The sequence below is a fragment of the Siphateles boraxobius genome, unplaced genomic scaffold (assembly GCF_051911475.1).
Source record: "Siphateles boraxobius isolate OS27281-9 unplaced genomic scaffold, OSU_SipBor_1 16, whole genome shotgun sequence".
Lineage (NCBI taxonomy): Eukaryota > Metazoa > Chordata > Actinopteri > Cypriniformes > Leuciscidae > Siphateles > Siphateles boraxobius.
In genome coordinates, this window is record NW_027508766.1 from 20,717,705 (window position 1) to 20,742,077 (window position 24,373).

Genomic DNA, 24,373 nt, shown 5'->3' on the forward strand with positions numbered 1-24,373 from the left:
CATTCACTAAAGAATTGTTCAAAAATTCAATAAAATTATTCAGTGACTCTTTCTGTAGGTTTAGGCCCTACATCGGCGACATGTTAGGCTACTGTTTTTATATGGAAGTAAGGCATGAATCACTGGCCAAAATAAGTGCACTGAAAAAAAGAGTGAGAAAAGATGTTTGCTGCTTGTTCAAATTAATTAAAAAGATTGCTATATAAAATGTATAGCAACACAATTGCTATACATTTTGTTCTATGTTAATTCCATTATTCAATCCACTTAGATGTTAAAAAGCTATTTCCTTAAAGCCATGCAGGTTATAGTGTTATGGGTAGTTTGTGGTCTCAAATTTTTTATTTAAGTAAATCATGCCACCTTAGGCAAGCAGATGCTTTTAATGACTTATGTTGCCAAACTGAATGCATATGCATATGGATAATTGCCATTTAAATCATTTTTGGAATAATGACTGACGGTCTTTACTAAAACCCATGGAATAATATCTACCACAGGCATTCTTCCCCAAAACAACTCCCTTTAAGTGGAATAACCTGAACAATATTTGCAATTAACAGGCATTTTCAGAACCTAATTTAAACACCAACTTTATCTAGTGTGCTGCACTAACCTTAGTTGTGGTGTATCAGGATCATTTTAATCAATTGTGGTGTAGCTTTGTTTTTTTAAAGTTATTTAAAAAAAAAATAGAAATCAAATGAAATCATGCGTTTCCATTTCTTTTATTCCATTAAAAAATAAAAAAACATGCAGACAATGAGAAATATTTTTATTTATGAAACTAAATCATTGCAAAGGGTGAAACCACCCTTATGTCTTGTTTCCTGCTTGTGTGCTTTATGAACTAGGATTTTCCTCCAGTTCAGTGAGATCGTTTCATCTTTGTCAGCATTCATATCCTTTGGTTTAGAAGTTCAGGAGTGCTTAGGAGGGTGATATATGTCAGCTGGCTCCTCTTCTGGTAGAGAAGGGCTTTTACCCAATGTATGCAGTCCAGAGTCTTCCTCATTCTTAGAGGCATTAGTTGTGAAGAGTTCCTTAAAATCTACAAGATAAAAATCAACTATTCCATGAGCAAACATAAGTATCCGATCAAACAATGCTTTAATAAACAGAAATACTATGCCGTTTTGTACCTTCTTCTGGCAAGACTCTAGTCTTCCACATGCCTTGATCAGACTCTTTTGTCTCTGCTTTTCTCTCTTCATAATCATAGTCTTCATCTTCACTGTCATATTCATCATCCTCTTCCAGCTTCTTGGATTCTGGTTCACTTTCCGTGATATTGGGTTGTTCAGTGGATTCCCATGAAGGTGAAGGAGTTACACCACCCACTTGGTCTGTTGGAGACTTTATTTTAGTCTGCAGTTTTCAGCAGTTATAAGCATTTTAACTGCCATAACCTTTAACTAAATTACCATGTTAATACTGAAGAGGTTTCAAATAAATTAAAGCTGCAAGCAGCATTTATCGGGGTTCAAGCATTTAAGGCCTTTAAAGCGTTTAAGCATTTAAGACATTAAGTGTTATTCAGCAAGCATTTAACCAGAAATCATAGATGGAAAAGACCATTTACAACCAATAAAGGCAATTTACCATAGGAAATACATGGTTTTCAAAGCTTTTTAACAGTTAAAGCGCCACCCATGGTCCGATCGCCATATAATTTTGCATGCTTGTTCAGAATGTTATGTTACACATGCTCACCAACTTTTGTGCAGTTCTGAGTTTTGCTTTAGGATTCATAGGCTTTTGAGTGTATTTTGTCACGCCCCATTCCTAAATGACCCTGTTAGAGCCACCCAAATGCAAAAGTAGGTTTTGGACAAAATTCGACATAGCAGAACATTTTTCTTGCCTAATCAAAATTGGATACATTTGTCCATCTTGAGCCAAGGATCACAGTGGTGTAAAAACCTTGAATCTAAGTCAAACGGTCTAGGAGTTATGAGCGATTTAGTACTTTTGGTTGCTGTAGCGCCAACTATGGGCCAATCGGGGTCATACTCTGATAGGTTCTCCCCAAATTAAGGCCTACCATCTGGCCAGGTTTCAAGTCTCTAGCACTTACGGTTTGGTCTGGATGATGCGTTTTACACATCCTTACAATTACAATAGGGTTTCAGCACTTTGTGCTTGAACCCCTAATAAAAAAATTAAATTTAAAATTTTAAAAAAAAGGCCACATTTATGAAACTTTGTAAATCCAGAGGACAGTTTTTGGTCCATTTTATGCACAAATTACTACAAATGTTTTGTAAACTTTAGATTACTGTTTATGTTAATGAATTCAAATCATTTTTAAAAAGGGCATGCATGCACACCTCCAAAAGTTATCCAAGCCCATGAAACAATTATGTGAATCATATGTACATGAATGCTGTGTGATCTCTTAGGTTTTACTCCAAACTGGCCAAATGCCTGACAAAATTAGGCAATTAAAATTAAGTCAAATAATACAGACGACAAATAGTATTGCTGCTCAGAAAAATTGAAATCTATAATAGGTGAAAACTGCCTACTTGGAGTTTCAGTTAAGTAATTTTGTTATATTTTACGCAATGTTATTAAAATGCAATGTCATCAGTTTGCCTAAAGAACAAAATATTCTGATATTTTATGTACCATTTACATGTAAATGTGAGCAGGTGTTAATATTTTGGTACCAACTAACGATTTTAAAATAAAGATTAAAATGAAAGATAAAATTTACATTAGAATGGCCTTACGAACAATTTATACTAATTAATTCTCCTCATGTTTAATGAATGGGCCCCAAATGCCTAAATATCAGTTTGCAATCAGTTCACATTTTCCAATTGTAGGCATGGGTCACTTAAAAAAAAAAAAAGGAAATCCAACTTCAAATATACTAGTTTAAATTGTGACTTCTGTTAAGGGAGAAAAGAAGAAAGACAAATACCTATTGCATTGCATGTCCTAGTTAGTCCTAGTTTTTGACCCAATTAAAGAGAGATTGTAACGTGTTGAATACAAACCCATCTCAGCACTGACACCATCCTTCCATAGGCTACTATGAGGCATCGGTTTCTTATCTTTACTGAGAGAAGGGAGAGGAGGAACACCCTCCTTCACTCTAGGAGGAGCAAGAAATCCCATTTTGCTTTTCTTTGCAAAGATGGCCAATGGACCCACTGTTTTCTCTAGTTCCCACCCTATTGACACAGAGCCACATTTTTTAAAATTGTTAGTGCAAATATCCTTATCTGCAGTTTTAATGTCAAAATATCAGCTTTAAAATACACAGATAGTTTTAATGAATACAAATTCTCTTTAAGACAAATTACACAGACAAAATCACCAGACCTGGGAGTGCTTACCTACTGAACCAATTCCCTCATCATCCTCCTGTGGGAGAATTAAGTTCCTCCAAGAGGGAATAGGGTCACTATCTGTTAGCAAGGAACGGAAATAACTTCCAGAACCCTCTTGAATTCTGGGCTGGAATTTGTTGGGCTTTAGGGAAGAGGAGTTCTGGTATGGTCTGGGAGCAGAAGGTGGCCGAGATTGTTGCAGTGTGGATTGGAAGGATGGAGCATACTCTTTTGTTCCTTGGCAGCTGTAACAAGCCCAGTCATCTCCATCTGCGGCCTTCCAGCTAGTAGATTAAAGAGGGGAGTGAGAGAAACTTAAGGTTGGTTCCCCAAAGAAACATTGTAGAAAACACAGTTTGCTTGGCGAGAGTCTGATTAAATGTAAAACTTTACTAGACAATAGAAAAAAGGGGAATGAATGATTAAAGAAAGCAAAGCTTCACACCTTCCATCGATAAAGGAGCATGCTTTATGAAAGGGGTTAACTGCATCCATTACAGGGTAAGCTTGAAGATTACAGGTGATGTACATCTGCATGACAAAATGAGAAGTATGTTAATTTGTACTCAAACAGAACTACTGAATCAGAATTCAATGTGTCCAACAACCCACTTTTCTTTTTCCATCAAATATTATTAACACAAGCAAAAAGAACAAACCCTTCATCACCATTTTATAATGGCCTGAGAACAAGTTTTCATGGGAATACACTATATACACCTCTGGCCTCATCTCTTGGTGGAACTTGAAGGCATCCAGCTGGAGTTGAAGTTTGTCATTTTGGATTCTGGGCAGGAAACGGGACTTTGAGCCTGTTATCGGTCCATCCATCAGACAACTAATTGGGGAGGGGGAAAATTAAAGTGTACTTATCGTTGATTAGCCAAATAATATTTCCAAAACATTTCCTTAAATTTGCACTACAAGACACTAAAGATAGACTGATATTGACTTTTTATAGTCAATACCGATTTACATGTTTATGTGCCCGATAACCGATAAACAGAACTGATATATATCATTTGTTTTTGACAGTTATAACAGCACTGAACCGAATAAAAACTGTTTTAACACTTTTTTTCTCATTTCGAATTTAAATTCTGTAATTTCACTCCCTCATCGCATACATAACACTTCTACATCTATAAATAAAGGGGTCCGAAAGGGTGCAAAAAAAAAAAAAAGTGCACCATCACTAAAATGTCTCTTAAAAAAATAACTTTGGTCAGTTAAACAAACAGATAAATACAGCATGAAAAATAATTCTAACAATTAAAAAAAAAGAAGAAAAAAAAGCATAAAACATTCTAAACGGCCTGAATAAAAATAAACATTGCTACTTTAGTGTAGCTCAATACTCCGTTGCATCTTTCTATAACAGCATTAATATTAACAGGCAAAATAAATTTACTAAGTTTAATGTTTTCAAATGGAGAACAAAATGGTAGGCGAGTATCAACTACAGTTTTAAAAGGTTTGTTTTTAGTAGAATAGTGAAAAAGGAATATTAATACACCACTCAAAAAATTGTTTTGTGGGACTGTTCTTTTTACCCAAATATGTTTTGTTAAAGTAACAGATATATTTATTTTACCACCAAAACACTATTGTATTGCGTTCAATTAACTTAACTTGTATAATTTTCCACTTTACTTAATTATCAATCGTTAAACTAATGTAAAGGGTTTAATTTCGCGATAAACAAAAAATTAATTTGATTGTGTTCAATCTGCTTAAATATGTAAAATTAAAGTTTACTTATCCGTTTGTGTTGGATTACAGGAATGATTTGTGTTGCATTAACTGAAACTGTGCGGTGCTTAGTTCCCAGCATGCCTTGCATATAGCTGAATTAAGACAGAATAATTGTTGAAATGAAGTGTTATTTTATGTGTTTTTTAGAAAATGAGGAAAGGGGAAGACTTTATAGTGTGTAATTCTGTTTAAAGTTAAATTACATTGCAATTATTAGAACCATTTAAATTACAGTGGGTTACCATTGTGGAGAAGAGTAGAGCATTTGGTTAGGATGTGGACTGATTCAAATAGGTTTGGTTTTGTTGCTGAAAGAGCATATAAATCTTAGCATTTAGTATGTTAATAAGTGCTATTATTAGCTAATAGCTAGCTGTAGTCTAGTAATTCATTTGAAAAATCATGTAAATCCTACATACATTTATTTTTCAGTGCAGTTTTAAATAAACTCAAGCATGTTCACTAAACGTAACCGGTTTAAGTTACAGGGAAGCAATTCCATTGATTTGTTTGGACTCATTCAGTGGAGTTGTCACAACACAAGGAGCTTACATAGATTCAAAAAATGTCATTAACATTAATACAAAATAATTTGCTTGTGTGGAACCACTGTCCATAATTGAATTAAGTTAGTTTAAAGAGTAATTTTTGTGAGTGTACATTTGATGGAATATGCTTGCGTTGTAATTGCGATTTGATGCATTCACGGTTTTATTTTTCTGACAAAGTCCATCTCATGTGGCATGCTATCAGAATTATTATTGCTTTTGTCCGTCTAGATTAATGCTGCATTTTATGCCATGTCGTAATTACTGTAGTCTTGATGACTTGAATGACAAGATGTGCTGTCTCTATGGCACCACTAGGGCTGTGTCTGAAATCACCCGATATACCCTTTAATAGGGCACTACTTGGAGAAAGCCATTTGTAGTGGTGTCCAAAACCATAATGGATGATAGTGCACTCATTCAATTCCACAATAACGTGTGTACAACCAATTTACACTCAACGGCTAGAGAATACCTATTATGCACTGCGAGTCGCACACCGAATGAATTCTCGCGTCTGACCAGAAGATGGCGCCCGCAGCAGATTTATTCATCCATATATTTACCAGTCTTATTTATGATTACATTTAGCTGACGCTTTTATTCAAAGCGACTTACAACTGCTATATATGTCAGAGGTCACACGTCTGCTGGTCCAATGTGGCTACAGCGTTATCATTCAGGTATAAATTCCCTTTTAATTTATCAATAAATTGTTTAACTTCATTACATAGTTTTTCATGAGTTGAAGATAAATCTTTCCATCTTATTACTGGAGCTGCCATGGTGTATGACATCAACTGCATTCACGTGGTTGTAGAGCTCATGATTACAGCTTGTAAGATGAGTTTTCTGAGACCTACTTGCGCCACGCGACTACTGTACCACCTGACTGCTTCAGATTGATTCAGGTGTTGATAATAGGAGTGTTCAACTTGAAGTGGCGCTGCACAGACCGATGTGTGTATGACAAAGTACCAACGAGAGTGATTAGATAGTAGACGGCTCCATATGCTTTTGAATCGATCTTACGGTACTTATGTTAGCGCCACTTCAAGTCGAACACACCTGCTATCAACGCCTAAATTAATCTGCAGCGGTCAGCTGCTACAAGTAGGTCTCAGAAAATTCTTATCTTACAAGCTCTACAGTTTTTAAAGAGCTCTACAAATTTTAAAAGTTGAAATCTCATAATTACAACATGGTGTGAACACCAGAATCTGCTGAGAGAGCGCTGTTTTTATGCATTTACAAAGAACTTCACGCAGAGAAGGATTAATACATAGCTGTAATTATTTAGATATTTATTAGCGAAGTAACGGTTATGTAGTCAATATTAATGTAATTTAGGGACTTTTAAACCAGTGGATCTGGATAAAACCCACATATGATGGGGGCATTCGAGCCTGAACGGCATTATGAATGCGACTTTACGAGACTAATGCTGCCTTCACGTGCTATAGGAAATTTCCTACTTCCCACTTCTGAAAGTGTGATTACGAGTACATCGCATTCAAGTGCTGTGTTGTCTGAAATAACAGGAACCACGGAGGACACCAGGTTTAATCTTGCCAATTAATTAGGAAAATCTCATTAAAGTCCCATTTAACCTCATTAATTGACAACCATATATTCCGCTGGCTGACTATTATGGAATTTCAGACAAATGCAAGATATTTTCGCTTTGTATAACGCATACAATATGCTTCAAATGATTATTCATACATCTAAATATACACTGCTTTAAAGACAAGACGATGTAACTGTTGAGGAAGAAACCGATAAAATAAAATAAAAAATAAAAAATAAAAAGCCACAGAAGCAATCGTTCTCCCCTCCGCTATGTTTAAAGTTTGTGGCCCGCCCATCTCAGGAACATATGCTGCCTTCACATGCTATCGGAAATTTCCTACTTTTCCACTTCTGAAGTCGTGATTACGAGCTCATCACATTCAAGTGCATTGTTGTTGGAAAGAACAGGAATAATGGAGAACATCGAGTGCATGCATGAAATTGTATGAAACTGAGCATTCGATTTAGGCAAGTAGTATTCTTAAAGATTACATAGCGTTACACATGTAGGTATGTACATGACAAATTATTTGTTTTCTATACACACGTAGCCTATGTATACATTTATAACAAGTGTTTTCGCTCTGATGTTCTGTACTGATAACCATCAACAGTGAGCTAAAGAATTAACACTAGTTGGGCTGTAGGGGATTACCCATTATCGGAAATCCACTCTGTTCTCTCATGATGACTCTCAGAACCATGGCACATGGTTCACGGGAAGGAATAGAATAAGATCAGGATGTAGTGAGACAAGCCCTCCAGATTGCGTTGGCACTCTTAAGCCTGGACACCGCCCTTACTGTGCATTCACATCAGACGCGAATTGAGCGACAAATTCGCGACTGCCGCGTCTAGTTATACGCGTGTACACTTTGAATCCATTTGCACGTCAAGAGCGAAATTGACGTGCATAAAAAACAAAAGTTTGAGGCGAAATTTATGTGCGTCGGAAGCGAAATGTTTTGGCGGCCATCTTTTTACAAAACGGCTAATGTTGATCGAGCATTCATCGAGAGAGTCAACACTCTGTATTTGCTCTGGAGAGCAGAACAGCGGCGTAGGGATAATCGTCGCCGTATTTGGGTCCACCAGACCCTTCGGAGGTGAACCCAGTTTGGCGAGTTTCACCATTTGCTCCAGGAGCTGCGCCTTGATGACGGCCGCTTTCAGCAGTACTTCCGCCTGTCCCACGGCCAGTTTGATGACCTGTTGTCCCGCATCAGAGTGAGGATCACCCTCGCCCACCTAATCTGTAATTTATTTTTGTTTTGATAAATGGACCCAGCCTAGGCTACTACAAAAGTGATTAAACTCTCCTGTGATTCTCCCCCCCCCACAACACTGTCTAGACACAAACTATGTTCTTGCACTTAAGTATGTTGGTTCTCTTTACATTAGAATAATTATGTTTCATATAATCTAGATTAGATATGTAATAAATGGCATAGAAAATTAATGTCTCATATTAAAATCAAGTTTTTATAAAATATTTACTTCACCTCGTGACAGCAGCAAGCTGGCTCCTGATTGGTTAAAGCGGCGCGAATTGACGCAGAAGTTCCGATTTTTCAACTCTGGCGGCAGACGCGAATTCGCGTCAAACACGTGAATGCACAAAAAGCACTAAATAAATCATTCGCGCTTAACGTGCCAGATGCTCAATCCACTCCGCAGGAATTTATTACGCGCGTAACGCGTCTTTGCATTGACTTACATTGAAATCACGTCCACGTCCGGTGTGAATGCACAATCACAGTGGCAGCTCCAACCAGTGTCTTTTCAGAAGGACTGCAAGACCGCCTGCTCTAAGCATTCCCCCATCCAAAGATTATATTGAGGAGCTTCAGAAGTGCTGGGCTAATCCCAAGTCACTTACTCATACCACGGCAAGCACGGGGGTGATCCTTCAGCCCAAATCCTAAGCGATGCGTCATTGCAAGCATTCGCATTCATCTCCAGGAATTGAGTATGAGACCACTGATTTAGACGAATAACAGCTGGCAAACCTAATAGGAACTCTATCACAATTTAGACAAGGGTATGGGGGACAGTATCTTACTCGCTTTCAACCTTTAGTTCGTTCATGTGCTGCTCATAGGAGCCAGCCAAGGCAACAACCTGTGCAGTACCCTAGAGCAAAGTGCAAGCCCTTCTGGGCTATCTGAGAGCGTCAGGAAAACTGTGACAGTCAGACCAACTCTTTCTCTGCTACGGCAGGCCAAGAAAAAGGGCAGCCTCTGTCAAAATAGAGGTAGTCACACTGGGTGGTGGGAATCATTGTCCAGGCATACAAGGCCAACAACCTTACATTAACTGCCAGCATAAGATGCCATTCAACGAGAAGCATCTATGCATCTTGGGCAGCATTAATAGGTGTCCCTCTAATGGACATTTGTGCAGAGGCTAACCGGTCATCAACTCATACCTTATCCAGATACTACAGAATTAATGTGGCAGCCGCTGGTGCTATGGAAGCGGCAGTCCTGTTGGGTCCCTCAATTTCTGCTTAATGTTAGGAGTAGCCTCCTCGTGACCTTGCTGATATGAGCCATCCAGTGGGAAGCACTGCCACTGGCGGTCAGTAAGAATGAAATAGAATGAGAGTTTTGTGTGTAACTACGGTTCTACGAGTTCTGGATGACCGCAAGAGAACCCCGTTACTCACGAGAAGATTCTGTAGAGTTCCCACAGTTTGAGGGATGACACAGGGTTAAATAGAGGAGATCCCCATGACATTCCCGGTCATGCGATGACTTTGAATATTATCTCTCTTGCTCATGCACCGGTTGAGTCTAGTAACAGAGGAAATCACTGCCTCTGGCGGTCATCCAGAACCGTAGTTACATTCGCAACTCATTCTTATTCGTCTTCGTGTAATGACGTCACTAGAACTTATTTCTAACAAAGCCATAAGTGAATAAAAAAGGTAATAATCAGGAATATGCATTCACATAAATTAATAGTGTTTGTTGTCATTGTCTCCTTCTGTGATCCTGCATCTTGAGTTTACTACATTTTGCACCCAAAGCACACAATACAGAGGCTACATTGACACACAAACTCAGAGTTCTACGTGTCCTATTTTGAATTAATATATATATTTTTACTTTCAGAATTATCATTGTATTATAGAAAGAAAATGCATCTAGAGCCTCCCGGCTATATAGTAATGAACGCAACAGCCTCGTGCAATTGATTGCCAAATAAGCCACGCACTCTTATTTCAGTGTAGTTAATATTGTGGTTATTTCAGTGAAGTGTTTGCCTCATATATTCTGTGCAATAGCACACAGTTAAAGTAAATTTCGTCATAACATCTAAAATGCATGTGCACAGTTCAGTTTAATGTCGTTCTTTCCATGCAATAAATGCACATCCTAAAATGAGGTGCTTTTATTTATAGCGCATTTACTGCTGGGCTATGGGCCATTTCAGGAGCATCCTAAATTACAATTTAAAATTAATCAGAGTTATTGAAATGCATCTTCATTTTACAAATAAAGCTTCAGAGAATAATACTTTCTACAGTATTATGTGGTCACTCCGGGACTAGGTTCCTTTAATCTTTCGTTATATGTACATATATACACACACATATACATATATAAATTCAACATTAGAAAAGATAAAACAATCAATTCTTGGAATTAATTCTGATTTCTGGATTCAATGGAGTTGATTCCAGAACTAATAGCAATTCCAAAAGTTTCGGAATCCAACAGTCCAACCAGTCTATCGCGGGAATTTAGATATCAAAATTATTCCCGAGGTTCCCATTGCACTCAAAAAATTAACTTTTGCCTCTTGTTAAATTTAATTAAAATAAGCAAGAGTAACACAATTGTTTAATATTTTGTCACAACTTGATTGTGTTCAATCAATCTAATATTTTAAACTGAAGTTTACTGAATTAATTTGTGAGAAAACTACATGAATCATTTTTGTTGACAACTAACTGGGCAGTTGATCTGTAGTTCCCAGCATGCTTTGCAAGGGACTGCATTAATGGGGTAAATTTAGTGATTAAAGTGTTATTTTATGTGTTTTTCTGTAAATGGACAGATGTTGTTAGTTAATTTTATTGTCTAATATTCAGTAATGTTAGAAACTTAAAAGACTTTCTGTAATGTTTTTGAATTTTGAAAACCTCATTTGCAGGCCTGCATAAGTAATATTCAATATTACTCTGTACAAAAGTGGTTTTAATTAAACTGAACACTAGTAGCTCCTATCATTGGAAATAACTGTAGAGTCAAATTAGCCAAAATTATAATGTTGGCGATTTTAGGCAGGGCAAAAATTAAATCGTCAACCTGACAAAACTTTATCTAGCAGGAATGACTAAATTCATTTAAGTTCATACAACAAGATTACAACAAATAATTGAAACAAATTAGATTTTGTTGGAAAAATCTAATTCATTTTCGTGGAAAAGCTTTCCTTAATTTAATTAAGTTTGTTCAACAGCTTATTTTTTTTGAGTGTGGTAAATGTGAATTGAGAAGGCATTCATGTACAATTTTTTAAACTAATATTTACGATAATTCTGATAGCACGTGAAGGCAGCGTAGCCTAATGAGCACAGACAACGGAGAGGGAGAAATTTAAATTTAGCGGTTTTATTTTCAACATGCACTCATTCATGGCTGTTTTTTTATTCATGTAAAATTACGTCTTTATTAACATGACAGATTACATGAGTCGAGTCAGTCTCCATTTATAGTTTAAACTACATGTCAAGCATGTAACATTAATTTGTTCATAAGTGGCTGTTATGTTAAATAAAGTTTAATTAAGGGATGTCAATTATTTTACCTTTAAACACCGTTGTTGCATCATATCCCCTCACACCCAATGCTTTAATGGCGGTCTTGCACGCAATTCTCAAAACACCCACAAGACGCCCCTTTTATCGGTAGAAGAAACACCCACTAGACTACATTAGAGTAGTGCTTGCCATCACAAAACTGATGCTACAGTGGTTTCTAGGGCATTTCTATAAAGTTGCTTGCCATCACAAAACTCTGATGCTACAGTGGTTTCTAGGGCATTTCTATGAAGTTGCTAAGAGTAAGATCTGAGAAAAAAATTTAAGACAAAAAAAAAAAGATAAAAAATAAAAACACTAATGAATGTACCCACCCATGATTTTCAATAAACGTGTATCTGGGAACAGAGTTGATATCTGGAGTCACTGTGGCAACACAGCTCTCAAAATATATGCGGAGGTTAATGTGATGACCCAAACGAACTGAGGCTTCCATGTTTATGATATCACCCAAGAAGTACACAGCAGAGGCCCGTTCAGAGCGCCAATCACCTGCATCAGAAATAAAGCAAACCAAGTAGGACCAATCTACAACTGTCTACTTCACACATTCAGGTAAAGAGTTAAAATAAAGATTACTGACATTACAAATACCCCTGCACATACTTGTCATTAACTTTAGTGAAAACTGCAAGTCTTCCAGTGCAGATTGCGTTGAAAGGTAAGGAATCCATGTTGGTTTGATGGGGTTACTGGTAATGTCAAATCTCCTGAGAGACCGAGGACACAAAATAAAAGCCCCAGCTTTATACCTATCCCGACGTAGACAGGGCAGGGGTAAAATGGTTAGTTATATACGCAGTCCACTTACCTGCTGTAATAACATTCAATAGGAACTACTGCCTGCTCAAGGCGAACCACTCCATCTGGAGAGGGTTGCGGAGTGAAGATAAGGAGGTTGGTGTATATAAGAGAGTTATCTGTAATCTGAACAAAATAAAAGGTTAACTTTATTAAAATTATTAAATTTATTAACCATGCCTTTAAGTGGTTATCAAGAACTAGACTTTATTAATTAGGCTTTGGTCTGATGTGAAATGAAATGCTGCATACAAGCCGCTTTGCTATTGTCTTAGGCTACATTCAGACTGTCAGTCCCAATCAAATTGTGCATATTAAAATGAAAGCGTGAAATGAAAAAAACAAAACAAAAAAAACACAAAAAAAACACATGGAATGCTATTTTTTACAAATGATTTGAGCTTCATTCATGTGTGGTTTGAAATTCTATTCAAAACGCATTTCTGGAAATCCGTTTCAGTCTGACCGCTCTGATCGGATTTTGCATGACCCACGTTGTTATAGAAAACACAGAAAGTCGCTGCAGAAACAAGGTTATGTGCAAAGTGCCGGTGTTCTGACGATTTGTGCTGCCTTGTCGAAAAATACTACCGTAGCTTGAATCGATAGCAGAGTCTGTCGATTTGTGCTGCCTTCGCAAAAAATGGTATCCAAGCGCGAATCGATCACAGAGAATGTTGATACATTCTCTAATGTTTCCATAATTGTGTAAATCTCACAATATTATGACATCGTTATTTCATTTAAATCAGGGGTAGGTGTATGGGGAGCATATTTTGATGTTTTAAATGAACTATAGTTCATATAGCAATTATCACTTTTGATATAACAAGTAAAAATGACATTATTATATGAAATATAATTATAATAAAATTCGAAGTTAAGAGTACAGTATACTGTACTGTTTTTATTTTTAAAACGTTGTGAAAAGTAAAAATTATCATCAAATATTCATCTTTGACCTGTCAAAGTTTCCTACAAGTCTCCACAGCAAGGATGCATAGATTTATGGGCGTGGTAAGCAGAAGAAAAATGAGTCTGCACATGCGCATAACCAGTAAGTAGCACATCTCGATGGGTAGCATGAATCGTCAGAACACCGGTCGAGCAAAAAAAAGGACAATATAACAGACATATTTTGAAACCGGCAGAGATGACAGCACGGAATAAAGCTGCTCTTACCAGCCTCCTACAGTTCTGCCGCTGCCTCAGAAGACGCACTAATCCAACAAGTCATCTGCACATTATGTTGTAAATAAGACAGCATCGTTTCATTTCATTTGTCTCATGCAAAAAGTGCAAAAAGCCGATGTACCAGGCAAAAAACAGGTCAAAGGGTTTGTGCAGATGGAAAAGCCCCGAAAATCCTTTACATTAATCATATGGGAAGGGTGCAGGAAGTGGAAAACACTGAAAAACATGTTATACAAGATAAGAAGGCCTCTGGAAAGATGTTTTTAATGGTGGCGAAATCACGAGGAGGGGCGAAAAGAAAATATAGCCAAGGATGCCCATTGGGTACCTAACGATAAGAAAAAGGTATAAGACATGAAGTCTGGCAATAGTAAGATCAGATGAACAGCCTGCATCTCACTTTATTGTGAGTTCAATGTGAACTGGAACTTAGACTCTGAGAGCTTTCTTTGAGACCCGAACCAAAGAGACTTTAAATCTGCTACAACATCAGCATAGTTCAACGAGTTGGTGTTTCGCGAAACCATAGTTCCAACGAACATTCGCAAACAGCTTTGCAAAGTTGTGGTTGGAACGACGGCTACCGACTTGTGGTTAGAAGCATAGTTTCTTGATTGCATGACATGAACTTAAATCCTTATCTTGAGCAAAGCAAGCTGACATTCAGTACAATCTAAATGTTTTATTTTGAAAATATACAAACGTCATTTACGTTTTACTTTGTCAAGACATTTAAAGTGCCGTTTTTAAAGAGTGTACATGCACTAGAACACAAGAACGAGTCTATATGATCGAATCTAGAAAAAGCTAAATAACTCATAAAATGAGAACTAGTCCTCAGATGCATGTCCGTAACTTGTAGCAAAAAATCTGGAATTAATTCGATTTCCAACAGACTCATTATAAGTTGTTAACACCATCATCATGAACCAAACCAACATGGTTGAACGACAAATTTATGACAATACGGTTTCGGGAAACAGTCGTAGTTGATTTCTTCAACAATGAATCGTACTATGGTATTTAAGCGGCAAGTTGCACAGTTCTACAGTACTATTTCTAACCCTAACTAGGCCATTGTTGCCTGTAAATGTGACCATGCTCAACACAATTGGATCAGAGCCCTCTCAATGCTTTGGCAATGTAAAGCTTTTTTACCATGCCAATAAAGCTACATTTATTTTATCACTAATATTTATGATGATTATTAGTCATGCTCATGTGTTTCTATTGGGTGTGCGTGCACAGACATCCTACCTAACCTGGTAAAAGACTTCTAGATGGCACAACACCCTTCCTAATATTTTTCTTTTTATATAGGCTACTATTATATTCATTCGCATAAGACACCTAACATGGGTTTGTTTATTTAATAGCATTCGTGCACCGAAACTGATGTAGTTGAGTATGACGGAAAAAAAGGTGAGTCTCCACAAAATCTGAAATCAAAAGTGTTCACAGAAGATACATTTGAAATGTGTGATAATACCAGGTGTAACGGTAATGCCACTTGGCTGACCATCTTAATACCAGGTGGAAACAGACTTTCTAGGTGCTCTAAAAATCCCAGTGGCTAGGGTCCTGTGTAGACTTTAATCCACCCCTGATCGCACTGAACAGGTAAGCTCAGTCCGCTTTTACACGTATGCACATAATTGTGCTCTTATAAACTATTCTAACTCAAACTTTCTGGGGAATTTTTTTTTTAGATAACTGAAAGTTGTCGGAGGCTTACTGGTGACGTTGAAGTCATGGGACCATGGTGTAGTTTGTTTGTAGCCTACCTTTAGCATTTTACTTCTGGACACTGCATTTAGGGTTCAAAATTCATAAAAGTTGCATTCATCTGAAAACTCTCTTGATGAATTATCTTGAAAAAAGTACGATAAACTTTGTTGATCACCGAGCTTGTTTTTTCCAATAATCCAAAAGCCTATGGAAAAATCCTATTGGGTTTTGTCGAGGGAACCAGTCCGATGCTAACTGCCGGTTGGCCTACAAAGTGACATCATACCTGCACTACTCTATTGAATGTTACAAGTCGCCTTTCATATGCACGAGTGGACAATTGGTGCATTCAAATCATGGTGAAAAGATTGAAAAACAATTAGACCGTTTTTTACTTTGAAATGTGCATTCCATGTCAGAATCTCTGTTTTTGTTTAGGTCTGTGTGATCCTGCCCACTGCCCAATTTACCCAATAGTATTTCAATACCCCAGGTTGCCAATCAACTAAGTTAATTTGCTGGCTTTCATGGCTGCAATAAGCTGAGTCAGATCGCAATTGCGCATCCTCAATGTGGCAACTCGCGTGAGAATCCAGTAGGGGGCGAGGTTAAAACTTAATATTTTGAATTTGGACTGCAGTAACCATTTCAACCACTAGCTGTCAATTACATACTGCATTTCACTTCTATCGGAAAAATCCAACCTCCCACTTCTGAAGTCATGATTACAAACTCATAGAATAAAAATCATGGAGAACACCAGGTTTATTCTTGCTTATTTCTTGAGGAAATCTTAAAGCCAAAATGTAAAGATATTTAGTTTTGAATAAAATGTAGGCCTAGCATCCCATTCGTTGACAACCATATAAACATTCACAAGCTTCCCAGAGGTAAATACGACGAGGTGTTCATGTCCAATTTTCAACAGGGAAACTTAATTTACGATAATTCCGATAGCATACGAAGGAAGCATAAGCCTGAGTTTATGAGTTAGGGGCATTTCAATGAGAAACGTGGCAGAATTCCAAAATATTTAGCAGTGACCAGTGTTGGAAAAGTTACTTTGGAAATGTAATACAGTAGGTTACAGAGTACAAGTCACCCTATTGAAAATGTAATGGTCTAACTATTTAAATTACTTTATTAAAGTAATATTACATTTGATTTGTTTTCTAAATTTCTAACTAATGTTTTCAATTGTTAAACATTTTCAAACATTTAAACAGGTAGGGTTAATTAAATATAGACAAATATATCTGCTTAAATAGACAGTTATCTCCTTTAGTCACCTGTAGTCCTTTCGGTGTGTTCAAGCACAGATTTCTTCCCTGACGCAGGCAACAACAGTTGGCTCTGATCAACACTAGTTCTTTGGCGTCAGTTTGGTGGTCCTACCTTTAAGGTAGTAGCTACTCAACACTGATTACTGTCAGAGTTTTTAAAATCCTTTAAAATTATTATAATCTTAATTCAAGTGATAAAGCACAGCCACCACAGAAATGTAACTTTAACACCTTTTTACTTTTAGATCGTTCTGAAGTTAGACATTTCAGGATTAAATTATTTTTAGATTGAGCACTGAAACGCATTTATCACTCACCATGGTGCCAACTCTCAGACAGGTTGAAGCCTAAAGCCATAGGCGTAATTTACGGGTGGGACATGTCCCCACCACTTTTTGCCAGGGTCGATTGTGTCCCCACCACTTTTGAAACATCTCACAGTACAGATGTACCAATACAAATAAATAAAACATCTCCATTTAACTCTAGTAGAGCATTCATTTAATTCATTTCTTAAATAAGAGGCGATCTGAAATGTCTTGATTTTGAAATCAAGTGACCAAAGTGGCGTGGATACAGTGTTCTGTTGTGACTCGCGCACAGTCTTCACACGGATGCGCGCTTCAATCCATTGTGGAGAGACTATTCATTACGGTGAAATCACAAAACAATGCACAAAAAAACATGTCCATGCTTGATATACAACCACTAATAAACTATCGGTTTTGATGAGGAAAAAAAATATATATACTACTTCGTACGGATTAGAACCCAGAACCTCTGACACGCTTGGCAAAATTTCTGCCACTGGACCATTAAAGTACACAAGAAAAACATCAACATTTTCGCCACTAACATCATATTTGATCTCATTGAACGACAAATTAAACAATTTTCTATTGTTTGTTTATACCTATGGATCCAACATGGCAGCAGACGCGAAGTTACATTTCGATGCAGCCTTAGATATTGTTCTAAGTAGTTTAGAACGCAAGTTTATTCATCTCTGACCCATCGTCTTCTACCACGTCTAATTTACTGTCGCTCTACATACGTCATCTGGTATAACTGAAACTATTAGCTATGAGCTTCGTACAGGCGCATTTGATAGACATTCGTAGCACCCAATAAAAGGCTCTGGGCATTCGTAAACCACGTCTAAAATACGAGAAAATGAACGTGGTTCCCAGACCCAAGTCTCAATGAGACTAGGTCTGAGGTTAGCCAGACTCACAGAAATTAGACAAAGACGATGGGTCAGAGATTTGTATGTACACGATGGCGTTCAGCGACTATTGCCGTTTGTGCTGCATTGTAAGGTAACTTCGCGTCTGCTGCCATGTTGGATCCATAGGTATAAACAAACAGCTTCGGTGTGTTGGTCCCCTCGCTGAGGTGAAAATCTGGTCCATTGAATCCAGAGTCCAGACTTCCTAGCAGTGTGAATAAAATTGCGCTGCGCGCAAGGCAGCATGGGGAAACTCAGGGTACTTTATCCCAGTCCGCATTTCAATTTTCATAATCATCTATGGGCTGGAAATATTTCTTTATTTAAACTACGTCAATTTGATGATAGCATCTTAAAGTGCATAAAAATGCAAAAATTGTTAATACAATAAGTTTTCCCAAACCTTTAATTGAATCCCATTAAGATACTTTAGTCGTAATTAAATGCATAGCCTACATATACAAACATTTAAGTATTTTGAGAGCACAATACTCTCTGAATTAGAGTGTACATTCGATGTACACTTGCTAAAGCACTATTTCCCAAAATCCAAGGCAGAGGACTCAGCGTGCGTGAAAGTACAGGAGTTTAAACCAGAGATTACTTTAAAGCTTTCTTATTTATACTTTAACATTTATTTCATGCTTGTTTTAGGGTTTTTTTTCTACATTTTTTATTAAGCATTACTTGAATAAAACATTTTAAAATAGAGACAAAATAAAATTAAAAAATTTATAATTTTATATAAAATTAAATGATATTAATAAGGCAAATTAAACTCAATTTAATGCATTTTACTAACAGCCAGGCGTTTTAATATTTTGTGGCAATGTTAACTCAAACTAAGGAAGAGATGATAATTTAGTGGATGATTTAATCTGTAGACCATAGCGTATTCACTCGAATGTAATCATAACGGTCGACAACGTCATGAGCGTGAGAGTTTAACAATTTCTAACTGAAAGGCCCCATAGACTACAGAAAATAGGCCATGTCCCAAATGGCAGCCTAAGCACTCGCGGTCTTCGACTGTCGGGAAGTAGTAGGCTATGCTGTGCGTATCGTAAAAAGTGCGTATCGGGGCGCATATCGACCGCAAAGGGTGCGCTCGCGAGCACCCTTCTGAGACCTAAAATGACAAATGGGACACGCTAAGGTCTATGGACTTAACGGCAAGCAAACGCGGTCCAATAGACCGAAAGTGCATATGAAGTGTCTGTGCCATTTGGACCCAGGGCCATACACATAGTTTCATTGATTGTGTAATTGGTTTATCATGCTTAAGCTGGCATACACACACACATATATATACATACATATACATATACATATATATATATATGCGTCGAGAGCTGCAGCTGTCGCAGAAACGGCTTGGTTTAATATAAAATAAAAAACTAATTTTATCTTACTTTATAAAACTACATTAACAACAACAATCAAAATGACACACACACACATTATATATATATATATATATATATATATATAATAAAGTAAGATAAAAGTAGTTTTATTTTATTTTTATTTTATATTAAACCAAGCCGTTTCTGCGACAGCTCCAGCTCTCAACGCACAGTAGGCTATAGCCTACACGTGAGCGTCCGAACTAGCTCACTTTCATTTTGTTCACTCCTTGCAGATATAGTGCACTCAAATGCCATACACTATATAGGGATTAGTGAACGAGTGAGCGGTTTCGGACAGAGCTTCACACATCAGTTTCTTCTTTCGACTCTCTGATCGGTGTAATTTTCTGTACAGCATCATGGGTAATGTAGTTTTTCACCAGGAATTCCGTTGTTAAACGATTAAAAAAAAGAACATTAAATACGAAAGGCCTTACGAATATTTCGGACAGGTGCAAGCTACAGGCCCGGTTCTAGAACCAAATCACTGAGGGTGCTTACATAAACATAGGAAATGGCTCCCAAAGTTGTTATCAGTCTGAAAATAGTACCTCAAAATAGGGCTGAGCGACACCTATTGTCTACGACAATAATTGCTTTTATGTTAAACGATATACGATCTGGCATGATCGAGTAGCCTATGTCCCTCACTTTGCAGAAAACAAACAAAAAAATGCCACACATAGCCTATACTGTGATGTTACCATATAGTTCAGACCAGTGTTGGGGGTAACTTATTACAAGTAACTTGAGTTACGTAATCAGATTACTTTTTCAAGTAACTAGTAAAGTAACGCATTACTTTTTCAATTTACAACAAAATATCTGAGTTACTTTTTCAAATAAGTAACGCTAGTTACTTTTTCACATTTATTGACTGACAGCTCTCCTGTCCCCATGTTGAGAGAAATAAAGTGAGGTGTTGTTTGCATTTGCATTGAACATGCATTTACTCATCTCACTTGCACAAAAACATTCAGTATTCCTCAAAATGAATAAAAACAGTCAAATGCAATCTCAGAATTTTGTGCAAAAGTTTTATAATTATGTTAAATTACACAAATATACTTTATGTATTTAATCTCACTTTATTAACCAATGTCTTTGCTGCTGATCTACAATGATATAATTCAACCATACTAATAAGCAAAAATGACTTTAGATTAGGTTTAGAAATAAGAGTGTTGAACTTCCTTCTCCTGTATCCTATTGTTATTTAATCAAGAACAGCAGCAGCTGAAAGGTTTGTTTGAGCGGCGCCCTCTACTGTACATTAGTAAATATGCATTTCCTTCAGCCTTAGGTTTATTAATTTAACTTTTGATGTGAAAGGGCCTTAACAATCGGCAAAAATAGATTGTTTTAGCTGTTATTAAAAAACAAACAAACAAGCCCATGCAGGTGAGAAAAAGTAACGCAAAAGTAATGTAGCGCATTACGTTCCATAAAAGTAACTAAGTAACGTACTTAGTTACTTTTTTGGGGAGTAACGCAATATTGTAATGCATTACTTTTAAAAGTAACTTTCCCCAACACTGGTTCAGACCATGGCACGTGCATTTAGTGATTTACTGCACGGTTTAAATGCAGCTAGAATGGCCAAAATTCAAAATATGGGGGGAAATGCCCTGTACGAGTTTTTGTCCTTTACATTTATATCTTGCTTGAGCCAATTTCGTATGTCCATGATTAACTAATGGACTATTAATATTTTTAGGCTACATAAAGCCCCGTCTCAGAAAGTCAGCTAACGAATTTCCTGAGCGGGACGCACACACGCAAGCAAAGTGGGCAATTAAAGAGACCGCTTCACCTATGCGAATCACGATCGCGAAAGGACACACAACCAATCAAATGCATTAAACATAATGCATAAAGCATTATGAAATAATTTCTGATTTGAAAAATCGTGTTAATGGATTTATTTTGTGTATGAGTGTGAAATCCGTCTGTGTTTTTATTGTCGGTAAAATCTCGTTTACGTGGGCTATTAAAAATTTCATCTGAGGGTGCTTTCCCTTTTGTTTGAGGGTGCTTAGCACCCTCAAGCACCCCGATAGAACCGGGCCTGGAAAGCTACCCTTAAACATACCCGGATATTTCACATAACCTGCTTTCAGGAATAACCCCAAGATTAATCGCTATTTAACAAATTAAATTAACAAAATAACCTGGTGACCCAAAATTAATGTATATATATATAAAAAATAAAAATAAAAGCTTCAATTGCTCATACCCAGTGTTGAGTGCCACAGTCAGTGAGCTCAGCTGCTATGATGTACTCGTTATTGGAGAACGCGGTCACTTTACACGAAGGAGTGAACTGACTGTCGGCACCAAGCCGCAGCTCTGAAGCATCCACAGGTAAATCAACGTCAAAGAGGTCAACCTTAACCGCAATCTCCATGTAATTCTCGTGGCAAATCACGGCTACTGTTTTGACGCGTGTGATCTGTCTGCTGGGCGAATCTTTTGCTTGACTCGAGAGGTGCTTGGCTGGGAAAGGTTCCTTTGTTTGCGACCGACCGGATGGATAGGGTATCGGAGGGTTAGAGCTCAGTTGAGAGGCCCTTACATCACTAAACTCTGCTGTCAAAGTCAGGATCAAGAGATGCAAGATTAAACTTTCCGTCATCGTCCTCAATTAACTTAGAGAGCCAAATCTGCAAGCAAACCCCGCATCACCTAGCAAGCATCCGGACTACTTCCATTTCTTTAAATGGACAATCAACTAATTTTTGTATGAGTTCCATAATCACGGGTTAATTAGGCGTTGCATTGCTGAAAGTCGGGCAATAATTAAATTGACGAGAAACAACCCCTCCCACTTGTGCAAAAAAAGTCTAGAGAAAATTCACTTTGAAAAATGTCAGCTGAGCTGAATAATACAAACTTTTCATTATGTATTTAGATCCTCCATTTTCATCCCCCACCCAAATTATGTAGTTGGTGTGTATCTTTTGTTGATTTGTTACTGTTGTTCTGTTTACATATTTTCACATTCTTCGCTTTAATTTTGCATGAACAAATATTTCAACAAGTGAATATTAATATAAATAATTTATCTAAAATCAAATATCACACTTGGGGGAAATGGCTGTTGATTGTTGCAGGCATGAATAGATGTTGATAGCGGTAATCATATACGTAGATACCTCATTCGACCGCTCACGACACTTGCCCGCCATCTTGCAACAGTCAGCGTGTCGTCACTCACAGTAAGAAAATCATCTGCTGACTTATATTTAATATATAGATATTCTATCCATACATGCGTCTAACTACGGTTACTGACGCTCTGTCAACTTGCTTTCGAATGTTCACGGACCGCTCCAATGTGGCGTACGGCTTACGTATAGTGGTCCATTGAAACGGCCGCTAATGCGGTGTCGTTTATATATTCTATGGCGGCAATCTTAGACAGACTGGCTAGCGGATGAACGAACCAATCGATATCATGAAAGATGCATAAGAACCTATACTAACCATAATAACCTATATACGTTTTTTGTTGTTGCATAAAATATTAGCTATAGTTGTTAGTAAATCGTTTGTCAAGCTTCTTTATGAAGTTTATTAAATGACATGATGCTAAAATGTGCTTTTTTGTAAATACGTGTATCGCGATTAGATTTCTTTCCTTCATTCGCACTCTCAGGACCTTCCAGCAAATTCAAAATGGCGGAATTTCAGAAAAATGGTTCGGAGCTAAACAGGATATACTAAGTATAAATATAAAATTAAATACAGGGGAAAAATAAACAATTAGCTGCACAACCACAAAGTGAACAGTTATCAATAACGGGTTTGCCTTTTTTTCATTTGTTTTAATCGTTTTAACATTGCGGCATCATCTTTTTAAAGGTAAGAACGACATGCAGTTCAGTTTTGCTTTTTGTGCAATTTTATTACAGGAAAATGACGATGATTACCCTCAGCTGTATATAAATAATGGGCCTAATGAGTTTTAAGACACTTGATTATGTGCATAAACAACTTTTTGACAGCGTAGTATATCAGTATTCGAGTACTCAATCCAGCATTAAGTTTGCTTAAAAATGTGGTTGAAAACTCATTAACTCGTTTCAGATGAATACACTTTTCCGATCGTCATATATTTTCTGTAGCACAATGAAATCTGACAGATCTTTATAAGAGTTGAACATTGGAAGAAGTTTTGATCCTGCTTTGTGCATTACGGAGGAGTGTTTTGGATTCCTGTAAAACAAATAACTAAATTAACCAATAACTAGATATTAGACCCGTAGTTCTTCTCAGTAGGACTCTTATGATTTTTAATAGTATACAATGCTCTGGAAAAACTCAACATTCTAGTTATAAACTTTTTTGTTATGTTTCCAAATAGTTGTTATTGGGGTTTTTTAAATGCATGTATAATTTCCTATCATTACATTTGATTATTTGTAATATATTTGCTTCATATCTGCCACCAGTCACACTCCACTGTGAATATCTGTTTTGGCATCAGAGCCATAAAAGATTATATATTAGTAGACTACAACTAAGGAATAACTTAGTTAACTGAACAAATGTACAAATCATCTTGCCATAAACCTGTGGCCAAGTAAAACACAATGAAATATACCACTCAATATGTGAATTCACAGTGTAATGGAAAATAGAATATATATATATATATATATATATATATATATATATATA

General features: G+C 36.9%; 2 protein-coding genes across 2 annotated transcripts in view; one reads left to right on the top strand and one right to left on the bottom strand.

The window, feature by feature from the left end:
- Positions 1 to 754: 754 nt before the first annotated feature.
- On the bottom strand, positions 755 to 23,102 carry LOC143739419 (zona pellucida sperm-binding protein 3-like). Its single transcript, XM_077231934.1, has 10 exons — positions 21,927 to 23,102; positions 12,859 to 12,974; positions 12,654 to 12,757; positions 12,362 to 12,539; positions 4,062 to 4,179; positions 3,787 to 3,872; positions 3,348 to 3,625; positions 3,006 to 3,182; positions 1,143 to 1,346; positions 755 to 1,051 (listed from the first exon to the last, which is right to left on the bottom strand). Exons 1-10 carry the CDS (start codon positions 22,323 to 22,325, stop codon positions 921 to 923), a joined length of 1,791 nt encoding a protein of 596 aa, XP_077088049.1. The 5' UTR covers positions 22,326 to 23,102; the 3' UTR covers positions 755 to 920.
- A 15-nt stretch (positions 23,103 to 23,117) lies between these two features.
- The window catches only part of taf6 (TAF6 RNA polymerase II, TATA box binding protein (TBP)-associated factor), a 74,437-nt gene continuing 73,181 nt past the window's right edge, over positions 23,118 to 24,373 (top strand). Inside the window, exon 1 of the mRNA XM_077231933.1 lies at positions 23,118 to 23,554. The gene's annotated coding sequence lies outside the window, so the exon portion shown is untranslated. The remainder of the gene's footprint in view (positions 23,555 to 24,373) is intronic.